This window comes from Salvelinus sp. IW2-2015, linkage group LG35 (assembly GCF_002910315.2).
Source record: "Salvelinus sp. IW2-2015 linkage group LG35, ASM291031v2, whole genome shotgun sequence".
Lineage (NCBI taxonomy): Eukaryota > Metazoa > Chordata > Actinopteri > Salmoniformes > Salmonidae > Salvelinus > Salvelinus sp. IW2-2015.
The window spans coordinates 8,248,592-8,270,936 of record NC_036874.1 but is presented as its reverse complement, the minus strand read 5'-3'; the positions used below and the strand labels follow the sequence as shown (position 1 = coordinate 8,270,936).

At 44.0% G+C, this 22,345-nt stretch overlaps 2 protein-coding genes across 4 annotated transcripts in view; one reads left to right on the top strand and one right to left on the bottom strand.

Annotated features, from left to right (window-relative positions):
* Positions 1–6,828, top strand: part of lmna (lamin A) — a 29,749-nt gene extending 22,921 nt beyond the window's left edge. For both annotated transcript variants that reach the window (XM_070437427.1, XM_023980571.2), the window contains 11 exons: positions 430–586; positions 1,037–1,162; positions 1,445–1,618; positions 1,852–1,977; positions 2,164–2,384; positions 2,547–2,883; positions 3,098–3,205; positions 3,397–3,516; positions 3,713–3,769; positions 4,121–4,324; positions 4,577–6,828. In XM_070437427.1, coding sequence (XP_070293528.1) covers positions 430–586; positions 1,037–1,162; positions 1,445–1,618; positions 1,852–1,977; positions 2,164–2,384; positions 2,547–2,883; positions 3,098–3,205; positions 3,397–3,516; positions 3,713–3,769; positions 4,121–4,324; positions 4,577–4,612 — 1,666 coding nt within the window. In that variant the 3' untranslated portion in view covers positions 4,613–6,828. The remainder of the gene's footprint in view (positions 1–429; positions 587–1,036; positions 1,163–1,444; positions 1,619–1,851; positions 1,978–2,163; positions 2,385–2,546; positions 2,884–3,097; positions 3,206–3,396; positions 3,517–3,712; positions 3,770–4,120; positions 4,325–4,576) is intronic.
* The window catches only part of pear1 (platelet endothelial aggregation receptor 1), a 36,749-nt gene continuing 20,581 nt past the window's right edge, over positions 6,178–22,345 (bottom strand). The window contains exons 2-23 of one of the 2 annotated variants that reach the window (XM_070437425.1): positions 19,336–19,446; positions 18,977–19,078; positions 18,775–18,875; positions 18,397–18,489; positions 15,163–15,409; positions 13,665–13,770; positions 13,347–13,483; positions 12,898–13,110; positions 12,474–12,648; positions 12,167–12,287; positions 11,537–11,700; positions 11,081–11,183; positions 10,782–10,928; positions 10,505–10,636; positions 10,226–10,354; positions 9,962–10,087; positions 9,491–9,700; positions 9,198–9,302; positions 8,942–9,067; positions 8,717–8,779; positions 8,249–8,452; positions 6,178–7,735 (exon numbers count right to left, since the gene is read on the bottom strand). In XM_070437425.1, coding sequence (XP_070293526.1) covers positions 7,593–7,735; positions 8,249–8,452; positions 8,717–8,779; positions 8,942–9,067; positions 9,198–9,302; positions 9,491–9,700; positions 9,962–10,087; positions 10,226–10,354; positions 10,505–10,636; positions 10,782–10,928; positions 11,081–11,183; positions 11,537–11,700; positions 12,167–12,287; positions 12,474–12,648; positions 12,898–13,110; positions 13,347–13,483; positions 13,665–13,770; positions 15,163–15,409; positions 18,397–18,489; positions 18,775–18,875; positions 18,977–19,078; positions 19,336–19,442 — 3,054 coding nt within the window. In that variant the 5' untranslated portion in view covers positions 19,443–19,446 and the 3' untranslated portion in view covers positions 6,178–7,592. The remainder of the gene's footprint in view (positions 7,736–8,248; positions 8,453–8,716; positions 8,780–8,941; positions 9,068–9,197; positions 9,303–9,490; positions 9,701–9,961; positions 10,088–10,225; positions 10,355–10,504; positions 10,637–10,781; positions 10,929–11,080; positions 11,184–11,536; positions 11,701–12,166; positions 12,288–12,473; positions 12,649–12,897; positions 13,111–13,346; positions 13,484–13,664; positions 13,771–15,162; positions 15,410–18,396; positions 18,490–18,774; positions 18,876–18,976; positions 19,079–19,335; positions 19,447–22,345) is intronic. The other variant, XM_070437426.1, reaches the window with a different exon arrangement.

Genomic DNA, 22,345 nt, shown 5'->3' with positions numbered 1-22,345 from the left:
GAATGTGGTCGGGATATGCGCTGAGGGGAAAAGTTGGATCTGCAGCCACTATGTTTGATTTAACTGGGATTCCCTCAGGAGTGACTATGTTGGCCTTTTATTTAGAACACGTGAGCTTGATTTAAATTATGTTCCTGTCAATTAATTTATTCAGTATGATGGGAGTTCAGTTAAGGACAGCTCAAGGCATTCATGAGTCTTTCATAGATAGTGGTAGTGAGTATGTTATCCCAGAATCGGAACCTATGTGGATAATGCTTGTCAATGGGAAGTTTGTGTACAGAGGTTACTAAACAGTTTGACGCTTTTTAAGAGCCTAAATGCATAACAGCTTTTATTGTAATCATACTGTATTAGACACAAGTTGCTCAAACACAGACCATGTTAGTGAAACAGGGAACTGATATATTTGTCTACTGGTCTCAACAGAAATGGGAAGAAGGAGTCGGACCTGGAGGCAGCTCTGGCCCGGCTGAGGGATCTAGAGGCTCTGTTGAACTCTAAAGATGCCTCTCTGTCCACTGCCCTGGGGGAGAAACGCTCTCTAGATGCTGAGATCAGGGACCTGAAGGCCCAGCTAGCCAAGGTAAGAGACTAGTGGTAAAGGCCTAATGGACATCTCTGAATTCTACACATACTACATACTCTCTCCTCAGGTCCAGGGTTCAAACTGCATATTATTGATCCAAAAATGTAATAATCTTCCAGTGTATATATAAAAAAAAATACTTTTCAAGAACTATCAATTGTGAATATGACTTTTGGGTTAGTGCTGTAACAAGGTCAGTGCATCACCGTGGATTGTTCTCAATGAACTCTGAAATGAATAATATTCCTACGCCACCTTCTGGTCACATAAGTGAACTATAGTTTCACCCAGTCATGCTTTCACATCTTACATGCAGCTCCTCTATTCCTCCTCACTAAAGCGATTTTGATAACTAGAGTGATTAGAGATCAACAAATGATTCATTATTGATCTAATCTAACAGAACCCTAAAGATAAACATCAAACTTTAAACTCTCTGTCCCTTAGCTGGAGACCGGTCTGAGCGATGCTAAGAAGCAGCTTCAGGATGAGATGCTGAGGAGAGTGGACGCTGAGAACCGCCTGCAGACCCTCAAGGAAGAACTGCAGTTCCAGAAGAACATCTACGGAGAGGTGAGTCTCTCTCTCTCTCTCTCTTACCTTACACTCTTACACTATCTCTCCTTTTCTCCCTTGACCTCTCTCTCTTTTTACCTCAGACTTTATTTTTTCCCCTCTGATCTGCTCCTCATCTCTCACTCTTTTTCTCTCCCCTCTTTTGTTTCCTCATCTATCCTCTTCACTAGCCTTGTAAACTAGACTGATGGAACACCAAGATCAGTCTGTTTTATGAGGTTACCTCTTCACACCCTCTTCTATAACTCAAGTATGCCTGTACCGTCTATCTCCCTGCAGGAGCTGAGGGAGTCCAAGCGCAGGCACGAGTCTCGCATGGTGGAGATTGACAGTGCAGGAACAAAGCAGGATTATGAGAGTAAGCTGGCCGAGGCCCTGATGGAGCTGAGAGCCCAGCATGAGGAGCAGGTCCGCATCTACAAGGAGGAGATCGAAAAGACCTACACCTCCAAGGTAGGGAGCACAACCCACGGGTCCACACTGCCAGCTCAAACGTGGACTAGAAGTAAATCAGTTCAAATCGGTAGTGTTATTTCATTTTAATTTCACTAAGCTGTCCATCCAGTTGAAATCGGTAGTACTGTCCATGCATCATTCAACATCCTTTCATTGGCCCAGTGCCAACCTAGCACAGACACATGTATCAGGGTTTTGTTCTGACCTCTCTGGCCCTGTGTGTGTCTCAGCTGGAGAACGCCCGTCACTCCGCAGACAGGAACAGTACCCTGGTGGGAGCGGCCCACGAGGAGCTGCAGCAGACTCGCGTGCGGATGGAGGGCATGTCCTCCCAGCTCAGCCAGCTGCAGAAACAGGTACGGCTGCACCCTGTCAATCACAGAAGTCTCTTACCATATATCTCCATACTGTGGAGCTCTGACAGCTGTTATCTTAGCTTTAGTGTTGGCTCTAATACAAAGTATTAGCGCAGTTCATCTCATCTCTGTCAAATATGGCACTTTTGGTTGGTCTAACCGGGGTATCAACCCTCTGTGTGTTAGCTGGCGGCGAGGGAGGCCAGGGTGCGTGAGCTGGAGGAGTCCCTGGCCCGGGAGCGGGACATGATGCGCCGGCGCCTGGAGGACAAGGAGAGGGAGATGGGAGACATGCGCATGCGGATGCAGCAACAGCTGGATGAATACCAGGAGCTGCTGGACATCAAACTGGCCCTGGACATGGAGATCAGCGCCTACCGTAAACTGCTGGAGGGAGAGGAGGAGAGGTGAGGAGACATTACAGATATGCACAATACACATCATGCATACACGAACACTGAAAGCCACACACAGACATTTACACACAGACTGAAGTAAATAAACTCATGTAACCTACACACCCACACTAGATTTGTATCAACAATCTTCTTCTCTGCCACCCCCCCCAGACTGCGTCTGTCCCCCAGCCCTCCCCCAACCCGAGTCACCGTGTCCCGTACCACCGGCTCGGGCTCAGCACACACCCATACCACCCGTACCTCGGGCTCAGGACACAGCCACAGCGCCCGAGTGGTCCAGTCCACCAGCAGCACCCGCAACTCCTCAGGCACGGCCAGCGCCAAGAAGAGACGGCTCAATGACAACGACAGCGAGACCTCCAGCCTGGCGGGGGGCGCCGTGACGCGTACACGCATCGCCCAGCAGGCCTCCGCTAGCGGCCGCGTCACCGTGGACGAGGTGGACCTGGAGGGGAAGTACGTCCGCCTCAGCAACAAGGCCAATGAGGTATGGAGTTAATCGGTCAGCTTGACATACAATGGCTGCTTTCTGCTACGATGCGTCGCATTCTTTCCGTTATGGTCAAATGCACAGGTTTTGTAAGGAAGCTACTGTAGTAAAACACCATGTTAGGTTGATGTTGTAAGGACAATCTCTTCTACCTAGTGATTTTAGTTGACGTTGGCTGAAACAGACTTGATGCCTATCTGTTCTCCTTCAGGACCAGCTTCTGGGCCACTGGCAGGTGAAGAGACAGGTGGGAACCAGCACCCCCATCATCTACAAGTTCCCCCCCAAATTCAACCTCAAGGCAGGACAAACCGTCACAGTGAGTAAAACCTTCGTCATGTCTGCACTGTCATCAACTATGCTTGTGTTCAGTTTTTAGTACACCATGTTGAGAGAAGTGTGTATTCTAACAGAGAGCAGCATGTTTGTCACAATGTGGGCTTGTGTGTAAAGTAACTATAGTATGTGATGAGGTCATAACAGACAGTCCTGTACCTCTTCCCTCTGTAGATTTGGGCTTCAGGAGCAGGCGGCACCCACAACCCCCCCTCAGACCTGGTGTGGAAGACCCAGAACTCATGGGGCAGCGGAGACCTGTTCCAAACCACCCTGGTCAGCGCCAATGGAGAGGTGAGAGACACACGTCACATGCACATGTTTGTAGTTGTACCTTCCGATTGTCCCGTTGACTGTTCAGTCTTTCTTTTGGCAACATCATCCCACTTCCTATCCTACATATTTGAATACATGTGAGATTTGGTAAAATACCTTACTCACGTCATTGCCGGTTGACAAACTGACTGTTCTGTGCCTCTATTTCCCATAGGAAATGGCACAGAGGAAAGTTACACGCACCCTGTTCCAGGAAGATGATGACGATGATGTGAGTCTCACTGTTTATGAAAGACACAGGCTCAGGATGATAAATATATTACTCAAACTATACTTGCACTGTGAGGAAGGCTATTGAGCCAAAACGTTGTTCAGGATCCCCTGTTTCAGATGAAAATAGGTTAATTTATGTAGAGTACTTATTTAGTCACCGAACAATGCCAGGGGTGTGCGATGATGCACTTAAATACTTCTCTAAAGGGTGACAAGAAAAATGGAAAGACTTGTATTTACCGTTACTGGGTCCCAGTGCTAAAAAATGTAGGAACCACTGCCTCACAGTGGCTACAGTTAGTATTTACCAGTAATGTTGGAAACTTCTGTTCTCTGTCTCCCTCTGCAGGGCAACCACAGTGCGTGCGGTGTGGACAGTGAGTACAACCTGCGGAGCCGCACGGTGGTCTGTGGCTCGTGTGGCCAGCCGTCTGATAAGAGCTGTGCCACCTCAGGGGTGTCCAGTGGCTCCTGCTCCATCAGCAGTGGAGGAGGTCTGCCTGAGGGCCTGATGTCTCCCCTCTTTATAATGGGTAGCAACTCACCCAGACAGGTACTGTAGGACTCCATCTGTTTGATCATGTATATCATTTCAACACACATTTTAAGACACTTAACACACACTATTTCTGTTTCAAAGCACAAACACCCCTCATTCTCTCTCTCTCTCTCTGACACATGTACGCTCATGCGCACAGCAACACTGTTATCCCAGTTTTCCTGTTTCTCCTGCTGTTATAACAACAGACCCTTCCTGTCCCCTCACTTCCTCTAACGCCCTTATGTCACTTCCTGTCTTTCTCAGGGAGGTCCCAGACCGGAGAACTGCTCCATCATGTAAAGCCAGGCAGGCACCACCTCACCTGGACAAGTACCTCCCACACCACACATGGATGGGAGATGCCTTTTTTTAAATTACTTTTTTATTTCCTTTGTTTCATATATGATCTGTCTTATTTTGTATGACATAATCTGCAGGTTAGATTGCCTTTGGTGTTTGGCAAAGGGCTTAGGAGCTGTGTATTCACTTCAGATATATGAGCTTGTATATTCTAGTTATTGCATGTGGGCTGGGCAGATGCTTTCACTGTTTAGGGCCATATCTAGGGAGAGAGGCACAGAAAGCACCTTTAACCATTACAGTGGACTTTGCTCCATAGTGGGCTTTTGCGTCATGTCTAAACTGTCAACACTAAACACGCACAGCAGCAAACCCTGCTATGAATCAGTGGACATGGGGGCTGGAACCAGGGATCTCTGGCCTGGTATTCCAAATACACTACCATAGAATGTCCTGAATATCACTAAATGGAGGTGGAGTTAACCCCCCCTGACCGCTAGAGGATTATGGGGGTTTGTATTAGACTGAGCGATGGGATTGGTCATTCTAAAGCCATAGTTACAAAGAGGAGCTCAAACTTGACACTGCCATCAAGTGGTTTATATTTCTGAACACAAGACAGTAGTTTTTCATGGAATGACATACACACTATATTATTACTCATGAAACAATCAGACAACTATGGTAATATGGATATAGGTTCCAAATTGTGACTTGTTTTCACAGGCTTGAAAGAGGTATGTAGTTGTTAAAGAAAGGAAACCCAAACCAGATGAGCACACACATGGGGAAGACAAAGTACTACTGTATTGTAAAGTTGAGTACGGTCTCGTTTGACCTCTGACCTCACCTTTGTCTTGTATGACAAAACAGTTATGCCACGCTTTTTTGTTTACGTAGTTGTACTGTAGGGCAACTCATCAGATCTAGACACAAAAATATGATTTGTAGGGATTCTTTTGCTTTTTGAATCTGAGATAATTGCCAGATGGATTATAGTAATGTTACTGTAACCTTCTAATGTTGATTTTCCATTTTTAGGTTTGAGGGAATGGCAGCTTGAGAAATAGATGTTCTGGTTTGTCAGACTCTAAAGACAGAAATTGTCTGAGTTGGAAGTGTGTTGATTTAAATGAAAGTACAATGCTTACCTTCTCGTGACAGTAGTGCAACAATGTGTACGTTCTGTAACTTTGTTTGTATCAGGTGTAGTGTCAGAAAGAATGGGTACAGATAGAAAGTAAACCTTGGACAAGTAAGCCTGAGCCTGAATGGCCCGTAGGGGTAGTTGGACTATATGGTATTATCTGGCCAAAAGTTTACTTTATTAATGAACTACACAGTAGGTCAGAAGAGAGTATTTAACTTGAGAAGGAAACCTAAATGAAACTTAAACCATCTATTCCTCATATGATACCAATTTTACATTGACATTCTCTGTATTCATGTATTGTAGTCTTGAAACTATTGTCCAGAGGCCTCTCTCCCACTAACGGATTATAATGGCTGTGTTTTTCTGAGCTTAGTGACTTTTCTTTTGGGCATGTTTATTCTTTTTTTTGGGGGGGGGGGGGCTTCTTATTTCTTTACAACTATGTCAAAAATGAGCTACAATCATCTACAAAGATTTATCCACTGCATATTAATAGAGGCATGTACACTAGTCTGGCAGCCTTTTTATAGGATGTATAAGCAGTAAAGCTTTTCTGAGAATACTTGATACTTTTTGAAACATTTAGTTTTTTTTGTACTTCATACACATTTCTATCACTACCAATTTGGAGAAATTTTGATTATTCTCACTGCCCCAGACATACCTTAGAGAAGCTCAATAATACTTTTTTACTAGACATATATATATATATAATTACTTTTGTCACTTTTCAATATTTCTTTTCTCATCATGTCTCAAGTGCCTTATTGATACCTGCTAGTGATCATTGGAAATTATGTATTTTTTTTTGCATTATGAGGTGTCGATTCCAAAGATATGCGATATTTTGTCTTTAAAGACAATGGAATTTATAGATTTTACAGAGTATGTTGGCTATAGTTGCATATTTGTACAGAAATTGTCCTATAATGCTCAATTGAATTTGTAAGAAATGATTATACCTAATATGGAAAAACCATGCAATCCAGGTAGAATGTATTAGTGATGATTTACCAGCCTTTTCTGTTCGAGATGACACAAGTAAAAATATTTTCCCAACAAATGCCGTCTTGTGGTTGACTTCTTAATAAAATGTAATCTGTGGTTTGATGTGTGATATTAGAGTAGCTACCTGAGCATGAAATACTTCTGAACATGTGCATACAATGTTAAGCCATTTAATGTACATTATATACAACATATTGCATGATTACATTGAAAAACATTCTGAGGAGCTAGCTGTACAAATGTGCTCTGGATTTCCCCTAATTGGAAGCTGACATTCTATTGTCTATAGGGGAGGGGAAAAGGGGCTTGAGAGGACATCATACTAAACTACTGACATCATGGAGATATAAAAATGCCTTTCAATTGCCGTCCCGGTTTATGTAATTCTGGTCAAAAGGCTTGTATGCCAAATCATGTGCTCCAAAAGCCAAGTCCCTTTATCCGCAATATGAAAATAACATTTGAAGGAATCCCAAGTTTGGTCAAACTCGAATGCATGCATGTATGTCCTCAAACTGCGATACTGGCATTCTCAAAGCCTATCCCCACATGCCTTGGCCCTTGAGTCTGGATCACAAGAGTGTAACGGTGGATAAAATGCCACCTTAATCCACCAGGGGGCAGTGTTACTATGTAAACCCACTGACAGAAGCATTGGCATAATCTGCTGTCTTTCTCAGGTTGCCCTGACTGTCACTGCTGCAACTGACTGTTTTGTAGCCTTGAATAACCCCAAGACAACTTCCTACCAATGTTTTTGAATGGCAGTAAAGTTTAAAGTAGTTCTTCTGCGTTGTGATGTTCAGAGTAGGGCTGGTGTCATTGGGGCAGTCTCCTGCGTACGGGAGAGGGTGGGCGTCGGACAGGTGGCAGGTCATAGTGTCCTGGGATGTGGCTGTTCACAGGTAGGTCATAGTGATTATGGGGCTCCTGCTCCAGGACCTGCCCAAGGGAACTGCGCTCTGAAAAATTTGAAATAAACATTATAAGTGTAATTGTCATCTGTCTACTGGAGTTTATATTTCTGATTGTCTTTATGTTTACTCAAATAATGTGAATGGTAAATTAAGGATCATACTATAAAATATACAGTATGATTCTCCTGGCCTAGGAATGAGGTTATTGCTATGGTCAACCCTTTCTCCAGCCCTCATACTGAGACTTTCCAATCCATTCCTGTGGTTTCCTCCCCTCTCCCTTTCCTCACTTGACCTCCTTTCATTTCCATGAAAACAGTACTGCCCATTCAACCATGTGTTACGGAAACCCATCCATCTCATTTGTCTATTTGCACAGTCTAACATTTATTCATTTTTTTTCTGAGTATGCTATGTGAAACCTAAACATTTTACATAGTGATAGAGAATTGTCTGTTTTGTTGTTTTACATGCTAGCATAGCCAGATATTCCGTGTATACTACTGATATAAATTGGAAGGGTCTTGAAGGGTCCTGAGTAACAGTATAGTAACCCACCTCTGCGTAATGTTGCTGTGCTGAATGGTGGAGGGCTGATCTCGGTGTAGGACCTCTCATGGGGCATAGCCGTCCTCATCTCCATGTAGCTGCTCTCAGGAGGGCCGAAGGGTAGGCCGGGCAGGTCTTTAATGGTGGCGTAGGGGTTCTCACTGTTCAGAGAACTGCTGCTAGCTGCCACCCCAGTGTCCTTTAGTTCTGTCACTAACAAGGGGCAGAGTGTAAAAGTTAACAGAGGAGCTGACTGGCTCTGGGTCAGCCAGGTCACATGTAGTTTGTCATCTGGTGATGGGTCAACAGTTCAGGCATGTTTTATGTTAAATATGCCACAAAAGGAAGGCATGTGTGAAAATGGATTGATGGAAATGTTGCCTAGAGTAGTTCTAGAGAAAAGCAAGCATATTTCATGTTAACTTGGAGTTGCTGGAAATGAAAGAGAAAAGGGATATAGGAAGCATGGAAAACTACCTTTGTTGTAATATTTCCCAAGGCTGGCACTGTAGCTATAACTGCGGTCAATGCTGAAAGCTCCTGTAAACATTAAAAAACATTTTGCATAATCTATTTTATTTATAGCAAACTCATAAAAGACAAATATCCTGTCTTGGTATTAAATCAACACCAGGTGATGAAATGGAGGATGAAAGTTGGCAAAGAACGGGCAGTTTGAAACAGGCAGTAAAAAAGACAGACCTGGTTCTTTGCGAGCCTCATGGTGTTTCCAGTCTGCAGGCAAAGTGGCATTGCTCTCCACCCCGAACAGGCCTCTCTCCCTCTCCATGTTCTTCACGTCACAGAAGAGCTGGTTATTGGTGTTCTGTTTGAAAGACACCAATATTAACCAATCAGAAATCATACAGCTCCTCTCAAACGAGCATATCCTGTATAAAGGACACAGGGGTGTAACAGAGTTGACTCGAGACGGAGGTGATGGTAATGACACTTTCCTTGATGGCGCGGTCCTGGTTGTTGGGGACGTGTGGTAGAGGGGGTCTGCTCCCAGTCAATGTGTGATAGCTGGGGTTGTAGTAGTGGTGGTAGCTGTGAGGAACATCTGAGGAGCAAGAAGGGACATGACATCAATAACAAGCACTGTATATAAAATACATTACTGTGTATGAATCCTAACCGAAACTGTAACCTAGCCAGCGCTACAGTATGGATATATTATGTGGTCAAACTATTCGCAAACATTTGTTTTTTAACCTAATCTTTTAAACCAACGCTGTATCAATACAGTACCTGGTATTGCGTATTCGGAGTTGACGGTGCGTGAGGTGGAGAAGGAGACTGTCGGTGTGTTGGCTTGCTTGTCTTTCTGCCGGCGGCGGTAGAGCAGTAGCAGGGCCAGCAGCAGCACCACCAGCATGACCAGCAGCACGATGCCTGCGATGGCCCCCCATGAGTCCCTCTCCCCCGGGGACACGGGCACCATTATACTCACAAAGCGTTCTGTGGAGCACAGAGAACAAGGGTCATCACCGTCACAGGCCCTCCAGTCATCACTGTAACAATGCTTAATGCTGAATAGCCTTAGGTAGATAATAACCAAAGTTTCATTACCATCTTATTTAACTGGATTGTAGCAGATTCAATAGACAACTCAATAGACAACTATTATAGTCTGGTAGCTATGGGCAACAGTATGTCATTACTAGCTTGTAAACTGATGTATGGTTAGTAACTGTTCATTGGGTAAAGGGGAGACCATACCTTTTTTGCAGTCGGTCCCTGGTCCTGATTCACACACACACTCCCCTGTCTGTGGGTCGCAGTAGAAGTTGGGTGGGCAGGAGCAGACTTGGGCACAGTTAAGGCCAAACATCCCATGGTGGCATTCTAGAGACACAGGCAGAGATTCAAAGTATGACTCGTGAATTTGAACTCTTAAAAAAAAAAAGTCATTGATTTTAATCAGCAAAGGTCAAGTTGGGCATATGTTGTGATACAGTAAAAAATCCATTGAGCCAGACTTACGTAGAGTACAGTCAGGGCCTGTCCATCCTGGGGGGCAGAGGCAGGACCCATCCTGATGGTGGCACGATGAGTTGTGGGCACATCTACACACTCCAGTACATTGCTTACCATAGAGACCCGCTGGACAGGCTAGGAATTACACCAAAACACACGTCAAGGTTAAATATAATACACACATTAAAAAAATGAACATGTAAAGCACTAAAGTATGCCAAGATGCTGCGGGTCTTCTATATATATGCTAGTTTGACTATAGGTGAGATATGGGTTAGTGCTGACCTTGTTCACAAAGGGCTCCAGTGTACCCGGGGGTACACACACACTGGCCTGTGACATGGTGGCAGGAGGAGGAGTGGGCACAGGACGGGCATGTTATACTGCACTGGTCACCATACACACCTGCACTGCACACTGAGAGAAAGAGAGAGATTATGGTGATTCATAACAATTTAGAAACTTGACACATAATTTAGCATACGAATGAGATTGATGGTGATAGAGTGACATTTTCTACTTATTTATACAGGCATCAATATCAAGCATTTTCTGTACTCACTATGTTGACAGTTGGGTCCCCAGTAACCGGGGAGACAAACGCAGGCACCGCTGTGTGGCAGACAGGTGGCGCTGTTCTGACAGAAGCAGCTCTGGTTACAGTGACGTCCCCATGTACCCTCTGGGCATGTCTGGGCACAGCGGGCACCTAAGAGAGAAAAGCACACACAATACAGACAGAGAGAGAGAGAGACAGAGAGACACAGAGAGAGAGGTTAAAACCTGTAGATCACATTGGACTGACTAATTTCCAGATCTATCCCAAGCTGACACAAACTCAACGGGGGCGTCGGTGCTTACCAGTCCACCCTGGCAGACACTGGCACTGCCCGCTGGCACCCTGGCAGCCATCTGCGTTTAGGCAGTCACACCTCTTCAGGCAGCCTGGCCCGAACGTGCCCATCTGTACAGCAAACACATGCCAACCACGAAAGCATCGTCAAGGGAATCCCTGAACCATTTGGCCAGCACAGTCAGAGTCAAGCAAACTGTACTTTGGCAAGATACACTGTAAATACATCATAGTTGGCAGATTATCCTCATTGAGGAAAAGGAGGACTGAAGATAAGGGGTAGTCCAGAATATAGGCTTATGGATGCACAGAATGAGCTACAGTAAAGAGATAAAGACAGTGATTATAGTATGAGTAACATTACTAATCTATGCAATGAAAAAAATCACATCAGGCCTATGTTATGTTAAGATTATGTTACCTTTTAACAAACGTTATAGCTACAGTATTATACTGGCACTTACGGGGCATGGTTGGTCGCACAGGGGCCCCTGCCAGCCTGGAGAGCAAGTGCAGGATCCGTCTGCTGAGTTACACAAAGCCCCATTGGCGCACTGGCACGTGGCGTTGCAACCCGGGCCCCAGGTGCCCTTAGAACAGTGTATGGAGCAGTACCGCCCTCGCCAGCCTGGAGAGAGACAGAGAGGGACATTTTGTAAAGGAATCATACATGTCTGTGTCTGTCAGCCTGTATGTTTGTCTCAGCGTCTTTCTGTAAAGAGGAGCAGCCGCTTTGGAACAAAACACAGGTCTGCTTCTGATACCTATGGCTAGATTCCAACGGTATCGCGGTAGCTCAGCGTTACAGCGTGATTGAACTTTAAAGGCAATGTTCCCACGTTAGCGGTGACTGCATTCACGGTAAACGCTGCATATGTCGGCTCAAAAGGAAATCCTGTTTAAATTTAGATCGCCCAATCTGTAACGCTTCAGCGACACAGATGGAATCGCGCCCTAACTGACTGGTTCATACAATAAGGTAGCCCCAGACATACTCACACCGTTGAGTATGTCTGTGTGTTTGTTTGTCCCATCGGAGTAGAGATATTATGACTATTCCCTCTCAGTCAGACTGTCTCTTATCAGTGACTCACCCTCTTTGCAGAAGCAGGTCCCATCAATGGGAGAGCAGTACACTGAGTTGGAGCAGGAGCACTCCAGAGAACAGTTCTTCCCATAGGTACCACTCTTACAAGGACTCTCACAGTGAACACCCTACGCAACAGACATAAGCAGGTTGTAACAGCTCACAACAACAGAAAAGCAGAATATATGCAATATGAATATACATTTCTGCATGCATGTTTATTATCTCAATAAAATAACCCAAATAAATGTTAGTTTAGTTATTGTCAGTGCCATCCTGTGCCCCATTCAGTGTTGCCTGTCCTAATCGCTCACCGTGTACCCAGGGGCACAGTGGCAGCGCCCGCTCACACTGTCACACACCCCTCCGTTGACACACAGGCAGGGCTCCAGGCAACCATGGCTGTAGTAACCACGGGCGCAGGTCTCGTTGCAGTAAAGCCCCGCCCAGCCTGGCTGGCACGTGCACTCGCCTTTCAGTGGGTGACAGCTAGCCAATGGACAGAGGAAAACATGGTCACATGGGTGAGCACAATTAACACAGAATTTAACAAATCTAAGAATTATAAACAACAAAATCATGTAAAAACTATTATGTGTGTGTGTGTGTGTGTGTGTGTGTGTGTGTGTGTGTGTGTGTGTGTGTGTGTGTGTGTGTGTGTGTGTGTGTGTGTGTGTGTGTGTAATTGTTATGTGTATAAGAGACAGGTGTGTGTGTGTACCCCCTGTTGATTCATACCTGAGTGTGTGTGTGTCGTGGCAGAGGCAGGTGTGTTCACAGTGAAGGCCGTAGGTGCCGTGTCTACACATCCTCTCTCTGCACTGGGGTCCACTGAAGCCAGGCTCACACAGACAGCCTCCGTCTATGTTATAGCAGCGAGACCCGTTGGCACAGTCGCACACACCCTTACAGTCCCGCCCGTAACTACCCACCTGACACTCCTCACTGCACCTGTGGAGATACAACACATACATACAAATCAGGACAAGCTCCGAAACCAAAGTGGAATAACATATCTCTGGCTTGAACTGAATCAGAAACTATTCTATTTGTATCCTATTTAATATCCTGTATGAAAGACACATGAACTGTATGATATAAACAACTTCTACCCAACCATGGGCGCAGGTTGAGTATATGGCACATGTATCTGTCTCTACTGCAGCGAGTTAGAAAAACACACACACCTGTTCCCAGTGAAGCCTTCAGCACACTGGCACTGGCCTGTCTCAGGGTCGCAGTGGCCCCGGTTGTGACACACACACTCGTGGACACAGTTAGGACCAAACCTGCCCTCTGCACAGCGCTCTGTACACACCTCACCCTGAGGAAGAGAGAGAAAGACAGAGAAAGAGAGAAAAAGAGAGGAGAGAAAGAGAAAAAGAGAGCGAGTGTACATGGTATGATGACATTAAAAGAGGGATCTGATTGATAACCTGAAAAGACAAAGATTTCCATGTTGACCCACTGATGCTGTTTGTCAATGTAGGGATCAGGAAACGTACCGTCCACCCAGGGGGGCATGCACAGATCCCCTTCCCCTGGCAGATGCCCCCGTTCTGGCACGGGCATCGCAGCAGGCATCGACTCCTTGGGCATGCCTTCTCACAGCTGAGGAACATGGAGGAAAGAACTATGAATGGCAGCTCAACTCAGATTGTGTAGAGATGGAAATGTAGGGTACAAGTTAACGAGTTCCTATCTTTTTAAATTTAGTAGAATCTCTTTGCGATTCAGTGTATAAACATACAGAGAACGTTGTTGAAGGACAAATAAAATGACTGCACTTGCAACAAATACTCAACTGTACACAGTAGAATTCATCAATAGCGGTACATTGCCAAACACTTCTACTAGTGCTTATAGTCAAAGGGACTGCCACCAAAAAAAGGCTTCAGAAAAGGCATTCCGTGACCCAGGAAACAAAACTGCAAAGTTTCAACGTCATTACGTAGATCATTTTATGAGTATGAGGACTGTGTGGTTCAAAACTTGTAAAAGTTGCACGTTGCTTAAATATTATAAATCAAAGATACAATTTCAAAATCATAGCATTTTGGGTAATTTCCTCTAGCAATGAGGTTGGCATGTTACACCTTGGTTACATTTGTTACACTTTCCGTTGTCCATGCTTGCAGAAAGCAACTTGTGTACCGGACCAGAGAAATCCCGGAATAATACGAGATAAGAAGCTGTTGAAAGGTGCTAAATAGATTTTTTATCAGATTTCAGAAAAGCGCATTATGTAGCTGTCGGGACCTTGAATGTTTTGAGAGCTGTGTTAGCTGGCAAATGTGCTGTCTTTAGTTTGGCTAGAAGGCAAAAGCATTGATGGCCCTTGTAAGCTAAATACAGCTGACAAAACATCTTATACGGGTTCATCAGGATCAGTGAAGGACCGGTAACGTGTTGCTTGAGTTTATTCATAGAAGAACACCAAACGCACAAATAGTTCTGTGCACCAGTGTGCAACGAAAGTAACCAAGGTGAAACATAGATATTATCCAAGATGCGCTATGATTTTGATGCTAAAGACGTAACTTTGATTAAAAATAACAAATTAATATGCAACTTTTACAAGTTTTTAACCACACAGTGTTCATATTCACAAGATTATCTACCTAGTTGCTGACATTTTGCAGTTTTGTTTCCTGGGTCATGGATCAACACATTTTTTTGTGGTTGGCCCTTTAGAGTGCTGTGCTGATTTCTGACATTGGCAGCTGCCTCATATAAATAGTTTCCACTAATTCCTAGTGGTTCTCTACTCATCCTCAGGGGCATCTAAAACACAGGTTGTAACTAATGACTCATGCTCTAACCTAGTGTTTTAAGAGGGGCTCTTTTCCTGCATTGGTAGGATGAAATAAGGCCATGGGATATGGTATAACAATTAGTCTACTGCCTCTGCATTTTGTCTTTCCAACCTTAACATTCTATTTATTTTATATTAATACATACTGCTGTAGGCCTATTTGAGAGAGCGTTAGTTCTACAACTCACAATGTCCCAGTGAAATGTTCTCGACACAGGCACTCTCCGGTCACTTTATCGCAGGAACCCCCAGTTCCACACTGGCACTTCTGAAGACAGCCCTTGCCAAAGGTGCCTGGTGGGCAGGGGTCCTCGCAGCGGCGCCCAATGTAGCCTGGAGGACACTGGCAGGTACCAGTCACAGGATTGCACAGGCCACCGTTCTCACACTTACACAGCTGACCACAACCTGGACCCCAGTGTTTGTCATCGCAGGCTGGAAGATGCACACAGACACAGACGATGACAGACACATAAAAAAAGAAACCCCATACAACAAAATATATGTAATAATTTTAATGTATGCATAAACCAGTGGACTAGTGGGCCAGTGTACAACGTTTTCCATCTGATATCTCTGAAAAGGTTTTCTTTATATTAACTTAACCTGATGTAGTTGTATGGTGTTACACTGTATGCTATATGTGATGTCATTGCAATGCACATTAACAAAAACAAATCCAATTAAATTCCATTTGGACCACTGGGACTGTCATGTTTCATCCCAACAACAACAGCACAGGAACCTGAGTAGAAGACAATGGTAAAGATCACTCCCCCAGGGACAATGTATCTATCCATGTATAGTCATGAATTTCTAACAAACAGAGACATAGTCTATGTCCAACTTTAGCCCTAATAGCTCCAGAATCTTATGTTACAGACTTGTGATTCATGATTGAAAGGGCGATTTGCATGGAGCCAACAAGATGGATGAGGTTAAAATTGAGAATTTGACAGCGGCCTTTCGGGATGGCTCCGGCTGTTATCGCAAACCGGTGATTCGCACAGGGTTTGGATTTCAATCAGAGTTAAGGAGCGTCAGGGGGGATCATTTCTGATTCCACGAGAACCAGGATCCCACATGGACACACACTGACTCCTCCAATGTCTCATCAATAATGCAGACTGACCGGGGTACAAACACTATTCAATGGGGGGAAAAAGATATCCAATACAGGTGATGTAACTGATGCTTTGCACACAAGTGATGATCTCACTAACTATCATGATGACAACCATTCAATGATAGATTGATACTTGTCTCACTGAGGTTATTGGGGAATGATCACAAACAAATCATAGGGTTCTAAATGGATTCTAGTGTGCTTGCTTCATTCACAACTACTACTGCAGTAGAAACTACTACTACTTTTTCTACTATGAGAAAAATACTTTGAGACAGCTGAAGCAAGCACACACATTTTCTACAGGAACGGTATCTTTTCTATGTAGTTAATCATGAGATCTTCCACCCACCTCTCTTTCCTTCAGTCACATACAGTATGTACTGTGTCACAGTTTCAAGCAGAACTTCTTTGACAATGAAATGGGGGGGACAGTATGGCCAAACTAGGGTTTGGAGCGTAAACTACCACATAGCAGAGAAATGTTTATTACTCTAACGCAGAACAAGACCTTTTTCTCTTTTCTTTGTTTAAATGAATCAAACGTTTACTCATTCCCTGTGTGGGCATGCGAGAGACGCTGAGAGGCTGCAGTTAGAGTGTGTGTCACATTGAGTTATGGGAAGCTCAGCTGGAGCAGCAATAATGTTTACACAGGCGTTCTCCAGGACGCCAATGGAGATTTAGGACCTGCAGGGTACTAGGCCTTCTACTATCTGCTATCATAGTCCAGGCCTGACAAGGTCAGCCATGAGTGTGGGTGAGTGAAACATGATGGATTGGACACCTAGGCTTTGAAGAGCTGTGCTAGGACCAGCTGGCTGTGCCCAAGCCTCTGCACTTACCCAACTTATAACAGAACCCAGACCTGTTCTCACAGAAATTGTCGATATGTTTGTTTACATCTGATCAGGGTTCAAAAGTGACATTTTTTCGATTGATGCGCTCTTTAAAAATGGCAAGTCTCCATTGTACTGTAAATGGAATGCATTAAGATAAGGTGGGACACTTATCTTCTTTCCCGAAGTGTATTGTCCAAGTGGTGGTGGAGGTCACGTCTGCATCCAACCACAGCATTATCTCCCACATATCTAACTGAACCACATCCAGTCCTTCTTTTCCCCATACCCTTCTTTCTCACACACCCTTCTAGAGTATATCACTCTATTCTTAAGTATCAAAACTCAACCAGTCTTCTTTTCTGTATCCAAACCCCCTAACCTCACCAAATAGGAATTATTCCATCACAATCGCTCTTCCCAAAACAATATCTTATTAAACTACATTTATTTATTTATTTCTCTCTCTTTCTTCCTCTCCCCTTCTCTTTGTCCACTTCTCTCTCTCGCGCTCTCTCTGGCTGCCTCTGCCCCCCCTTCTCCCCCTCTCTCTTGGTATCTCTCTCTCCCTCTTCCTCCGTTTTTCTCTCAGCTCCCAGTGCTAAACCTTAGCCTTTCTCTCTCATTTCCCACAGCTAGCTCAACACACAAGAATCTATTCCAGGAAGTGTCAGCTCTCATTCTGCCAGTGGGCTTTATTATAGGACTCAGCAGTATGGGGCCGAGGCCAGCACTCGTTTGCCCAGAGAGAGAAGGAGAGAGAGACAAAGTGGGAGAGGGGTAACATTTTCCATTTCCCCTTCCCATCAGCCCCTCTGAAGGCATCATACACCACCAGCTTAAGTTAAGCCCTCCATTCAGCACTGTACTTGTGACCTGGTTGAGTTCAGAAGAACACTGGCATTGATTAACTAGAAGTTTCTGGGTTAATAAAATGTTTCTGGGATAAATCAAATGTAAAACATTAATCCTGTGCTGTGATAAAGCTTTTTTAATGAATATGCAAACTATACATTTTTTAGCATAGGATTCCAAAAGTGTATACTTACAGAATACGGAAAATATTGATTTACATCCCGGGCCCTGGGTCTAAGCATGCAGTATAAGCTTTGGGGATGTTATATACTTTATGTAGCATAAAATGGCAGGTGAAAGGAAGGGAGTGGGACATAGTGTCCTCCTGGTCTAATAAACTGTTTTCTGGGCTGTGGCTTACTTCAATGACGCATCATTGTTTATTTGGTCCCTTGCTGTTTCCATTGGAAAGCCCTATGTGTGATTGAGTGTTGTGTGTGAGGATCAGTTTTTGAGTAATGGTCACTTGTCATTTCCTGCAGTGTGTGTGTGTGTGTGTGTGTGTGTGTGTGTGTGTGTGTGTGTGTGTGTGTGTGTGTGTGTGTGTGTGTGTGTGTGTGTGTGTGTGCGCGTGTGTGTGTGTGTGTGTTGATGTAACGCACCACTGGAGCAGTCGTCGCCACGCCAGCCTCCCTCACACTGGCAGCGGTCTGGAGCAACACATCTCCCATGGACACACTCCTTAGTACAGCGGGCTAGTGATGAAAAYCACAKACAAACACACTCTTAAGTAGACTAGAAGGTTGGTGGAGAGTGAGTATAAAGAACAGTATAAAGAAATATAGATTATGTAAGCCATGCATGTCAACTCTGCAGAATGTAACCAACTCAGCAACCAAGCACAAAACTGGATGAATTCTAGAAATCGATGGCAAAATATGTAGAAATGTAATTAATTGAAATGCTACTGATGAAACCAAGTGAATCTTCTAAGTTTGTTTTGATATGCTAAGAAAGAAAAGCCATGGCGTTAAACTTACGGACACATTTGTCTCTGCTCTCGTAGTAGCCAGGGCAACACTGGTACCTCCGGCGGTAGTCCATCTTCACTGCCTGTCTGTATGCTGTCTTATAGGTGATCCTGGCCAACACAAAGTCAAATAGAGAATACTTCCCGTTACCCTCTGACCTCATGGACACAACCAGGAAGTAAACATGAAGTGAGTTGGCAGACTGTGTTACCTGTGACGGGTGCATCTGTAGGAGGTGCGTGGCTCAGAGCAAGGTTCCTCTGTCACCTGGTCATAAGGGTGGGCGTACGACTCCTTCACTGAGGTTGTGAAGCTGCATGAAAGGACAAAATGTACTCAGACATAATAATATATTGACAGAACGGACCCATCATGGTCTGGAGTTGAGACAACCTGAAGTTCATATTTTGTGCTACATATTCAATGATAAGTGCAACAATGAACAACAAGTTAGCTACAATGAAACCTGCTGCTACTTCTATTTCTTTCTCACACACTAAACAGTGTAAACAAAAAATGTGCTCCCTTCTATTCTGGTACAATGAAATGAGATGAGCTACTCTGACTTACCTCTCCCATAGGCTACACACGTTGGGGTCCCTGGGGTTCAGAGACCAGGACAGGCCAATCAGAACGCTCAGAACCAGCAGGACGGTACAGGTCTGCAGTGACTGCATGGTCCTGAGGAGAGAAAGGGAGGAAATGGGTTATGGAGGATATTTATAATGCCTATCTATGGGGGCAATAGCAGTGATAACAGGCTACAGATGGAAAGCATGAGGACCAACGTTTGAGGAAAGAGTTAGTTATTAAGGTTCAGGTTATTAGCAGGAAAGGGGATAATCAAATACCTATATTTTTTATTTTCTCATTTAACAGCAAATCAAATCATACTGGCTTTGATAAACTGATACTTGTCCGTTTTTTGTTTTGGCAATGCTTTTAGCCCGCCATCTGAATGACAAAGATATCAAACACTTCACAATGTAAAGAATATGAACATTTATCTGAAACCTTCCCGTAGTTTCACTCCAAGGGGAATCTAATGATATTTTCAGCACCTATAAAGCATGGTAACTATTACCCCTTGTAAAATAGTTCATTAAACACTAAGCAGAGGTAAAGCAGCGGGCCAGCATTGAACCGTTTACCCAAACCCTCCCCGTCGTGCTCCCTACTCTCCCCATATGGCAACTTAGAACAGGGAATCTGAGCAGCGGTGTAGAGTACTTAAGTAAAAATACTTTAAGGTACAACTTAAGTCATTTTTTCAGGTATCTGTACTACACTATTTATATTTTTGACAACTTTTACTTTTACTTCACTACGTTCCTAAAGACAATTCTGTATTTTTTACTCCATACATTTTCCCTGACACCCAAAAGTACTTACATTTTGAATGCTTAGAAGGACAGGAAAATTGTCAAATTCACACACTAATCAAGATCCCTGGTCATCCCTACTGCCTCTGATCTGGCGGACTCAGTAAACACAAATGCTTAGTTTGTAAATGATGTCTGAGTGTTGGATTGTGCCCCTGGCTATCCGTAAAAATGAAATAAAAAACATTGTGCCGTCTGGTTGGCTTAATATAAAGAATTTGAAATGATAGTATATTTAAGCAATTACATTTACTTTCGATACTTAAGCATATTTAAAACCAAATACATTTAGACTTTTACTCAAGTAGTATTTACCTGGGTGACTTTCACTTTTTCTAGAGACATTTTCTGTGAAGGAATCTTTACTTTTACTCAAGTATGACAATTTGATACTTTTTCCACCACTGAATCTGTGAGAGAGTGAGAAAGAGCAAGTGAGCGAGCGAGCGAGACAGAAATGGATTGGGGGGAGGAATGCCATCCTAGCTATTATCAATCAGAGCTGGAGAGAAGACTCCACACTCTTCTGCCATGTCCCCTTCCACACTCACACCATCTGGATCCAATCACAACGCAGACCCAGGGGAACGCCTAGTGATGGGGACCGGAGAAGGCTCTCAGGGAGCGGTAGGGAGGCCGGCACAGAGAAAGTGGTATTTTTCCCCAAAAACTCCCATGGACATTTTGGGAAGTTCAGGAACACTATAGCATGGGTCGACTGAAGGGCCAGTCCCCTCATCTTGGGAAAGGGACGGTCTTTGGAGGATGGACTCATGTTGACATAAAATTGGTCGAGGCTTTTTATTCCCTCTGACAGAGTTAGTGTACTATAGCTTCTCATGTCACCAACGAGCATGAAATAAAGAGCTTGGGGTATTCAACTACTTCTATGATTATTCCAAAGGAGATATTTAGTATTTTTGTTCAGTCAAGCAAAGAGAGGAATAGCAAGCCACTTAAATAAGTCTAGGTCTAGCCCTTCACAAGGTCTCTTTCTCCCCCCACAATGTAAGGGTGTGGTTCTTCAACAATACCATGCTAGGATCCCTTTTAGGGGCTTCAGCCCAAGCATTTTCCTAATCAGAGTAACAAACAAACAGCCACACCACAGCAGTCACACGAAACCTACAGCTGTAGATATGAGTTGATTTGGCACAATTCTCCCTGTAACATAAATCATGTTCATTCACTGATCTGCTGCTTTTGATATATCACCCCTCACAACCCCCCTGTCCTCTGTGTCAGGAGATAATACACATTCTGGCACACACTCGAACGCCTTAAAAAGCTGCACCACAAAAACAGAATTTTATAAGAACAGGCATATGGTTTTTATTAAGAGGAGCAATCGACTTTAGCAGCCACTTCATTGGACTGGAGTAAATATTTTTCATTACCTTTTTTCTTTTTAATTGAGCTTCATTAGACAAAGTATTGAAACCGCATGGGAATGCTTAAGAGCTGAGAAAGAGAGTGTAGGTTTAATGAGTGCAGACGTGAAGAGAGACAGCTCTGACTGAAAGGAAAGTCAGCGCAGTTCACATTACATGTTTGGGTTACCTTTAAATCGAACGGTAGGTCGGTAAACATAACTGCTAAGTAGGTAGCAGACCCCTGCTCAGAGAGGTAAAATGGTTCAGGTCCTCCCCCCCAAAAGTAGTCTTTTATTTGCAACTCCACCCATACATGTGGGTTGATTATTGATTCCTGCCCAAGCCTTTGCTGCTGAGAGTACACTTATAAAATTCAACTTACAGTTCATTAGCTTTATCCTCATCATCTTTTTTCCATCATCTTTTATAAAAATAAAGATTCTTCTTCTGTGTTGCTTCATGTAATCAACGTAAGATAAAAACATACACAGATGGCAAAATATATTTATTATTATTATTTATTATGTTACAAGTGCAGATGGGCACCAGATTTGGCTCTACATATCTATTAGGTCCGGGGTGTAATCTGGACCAGAGGTACATCTCTATGTACCTTGAATGGTACAGAGGTGGTTCTGGACCTCTAATGCAGCAGCCTGCACTCGAAAGGCTTTTGGGTTAGATTCAATGAGCAAAGCAGACCATCTCAATTGGACTTTCATGTGGCCCAATAAAAAAAAGAGGCTAGGAATACACAGTACAACGCACACACACACACACACACACACACACACACACACACACACACACACACACACACACACA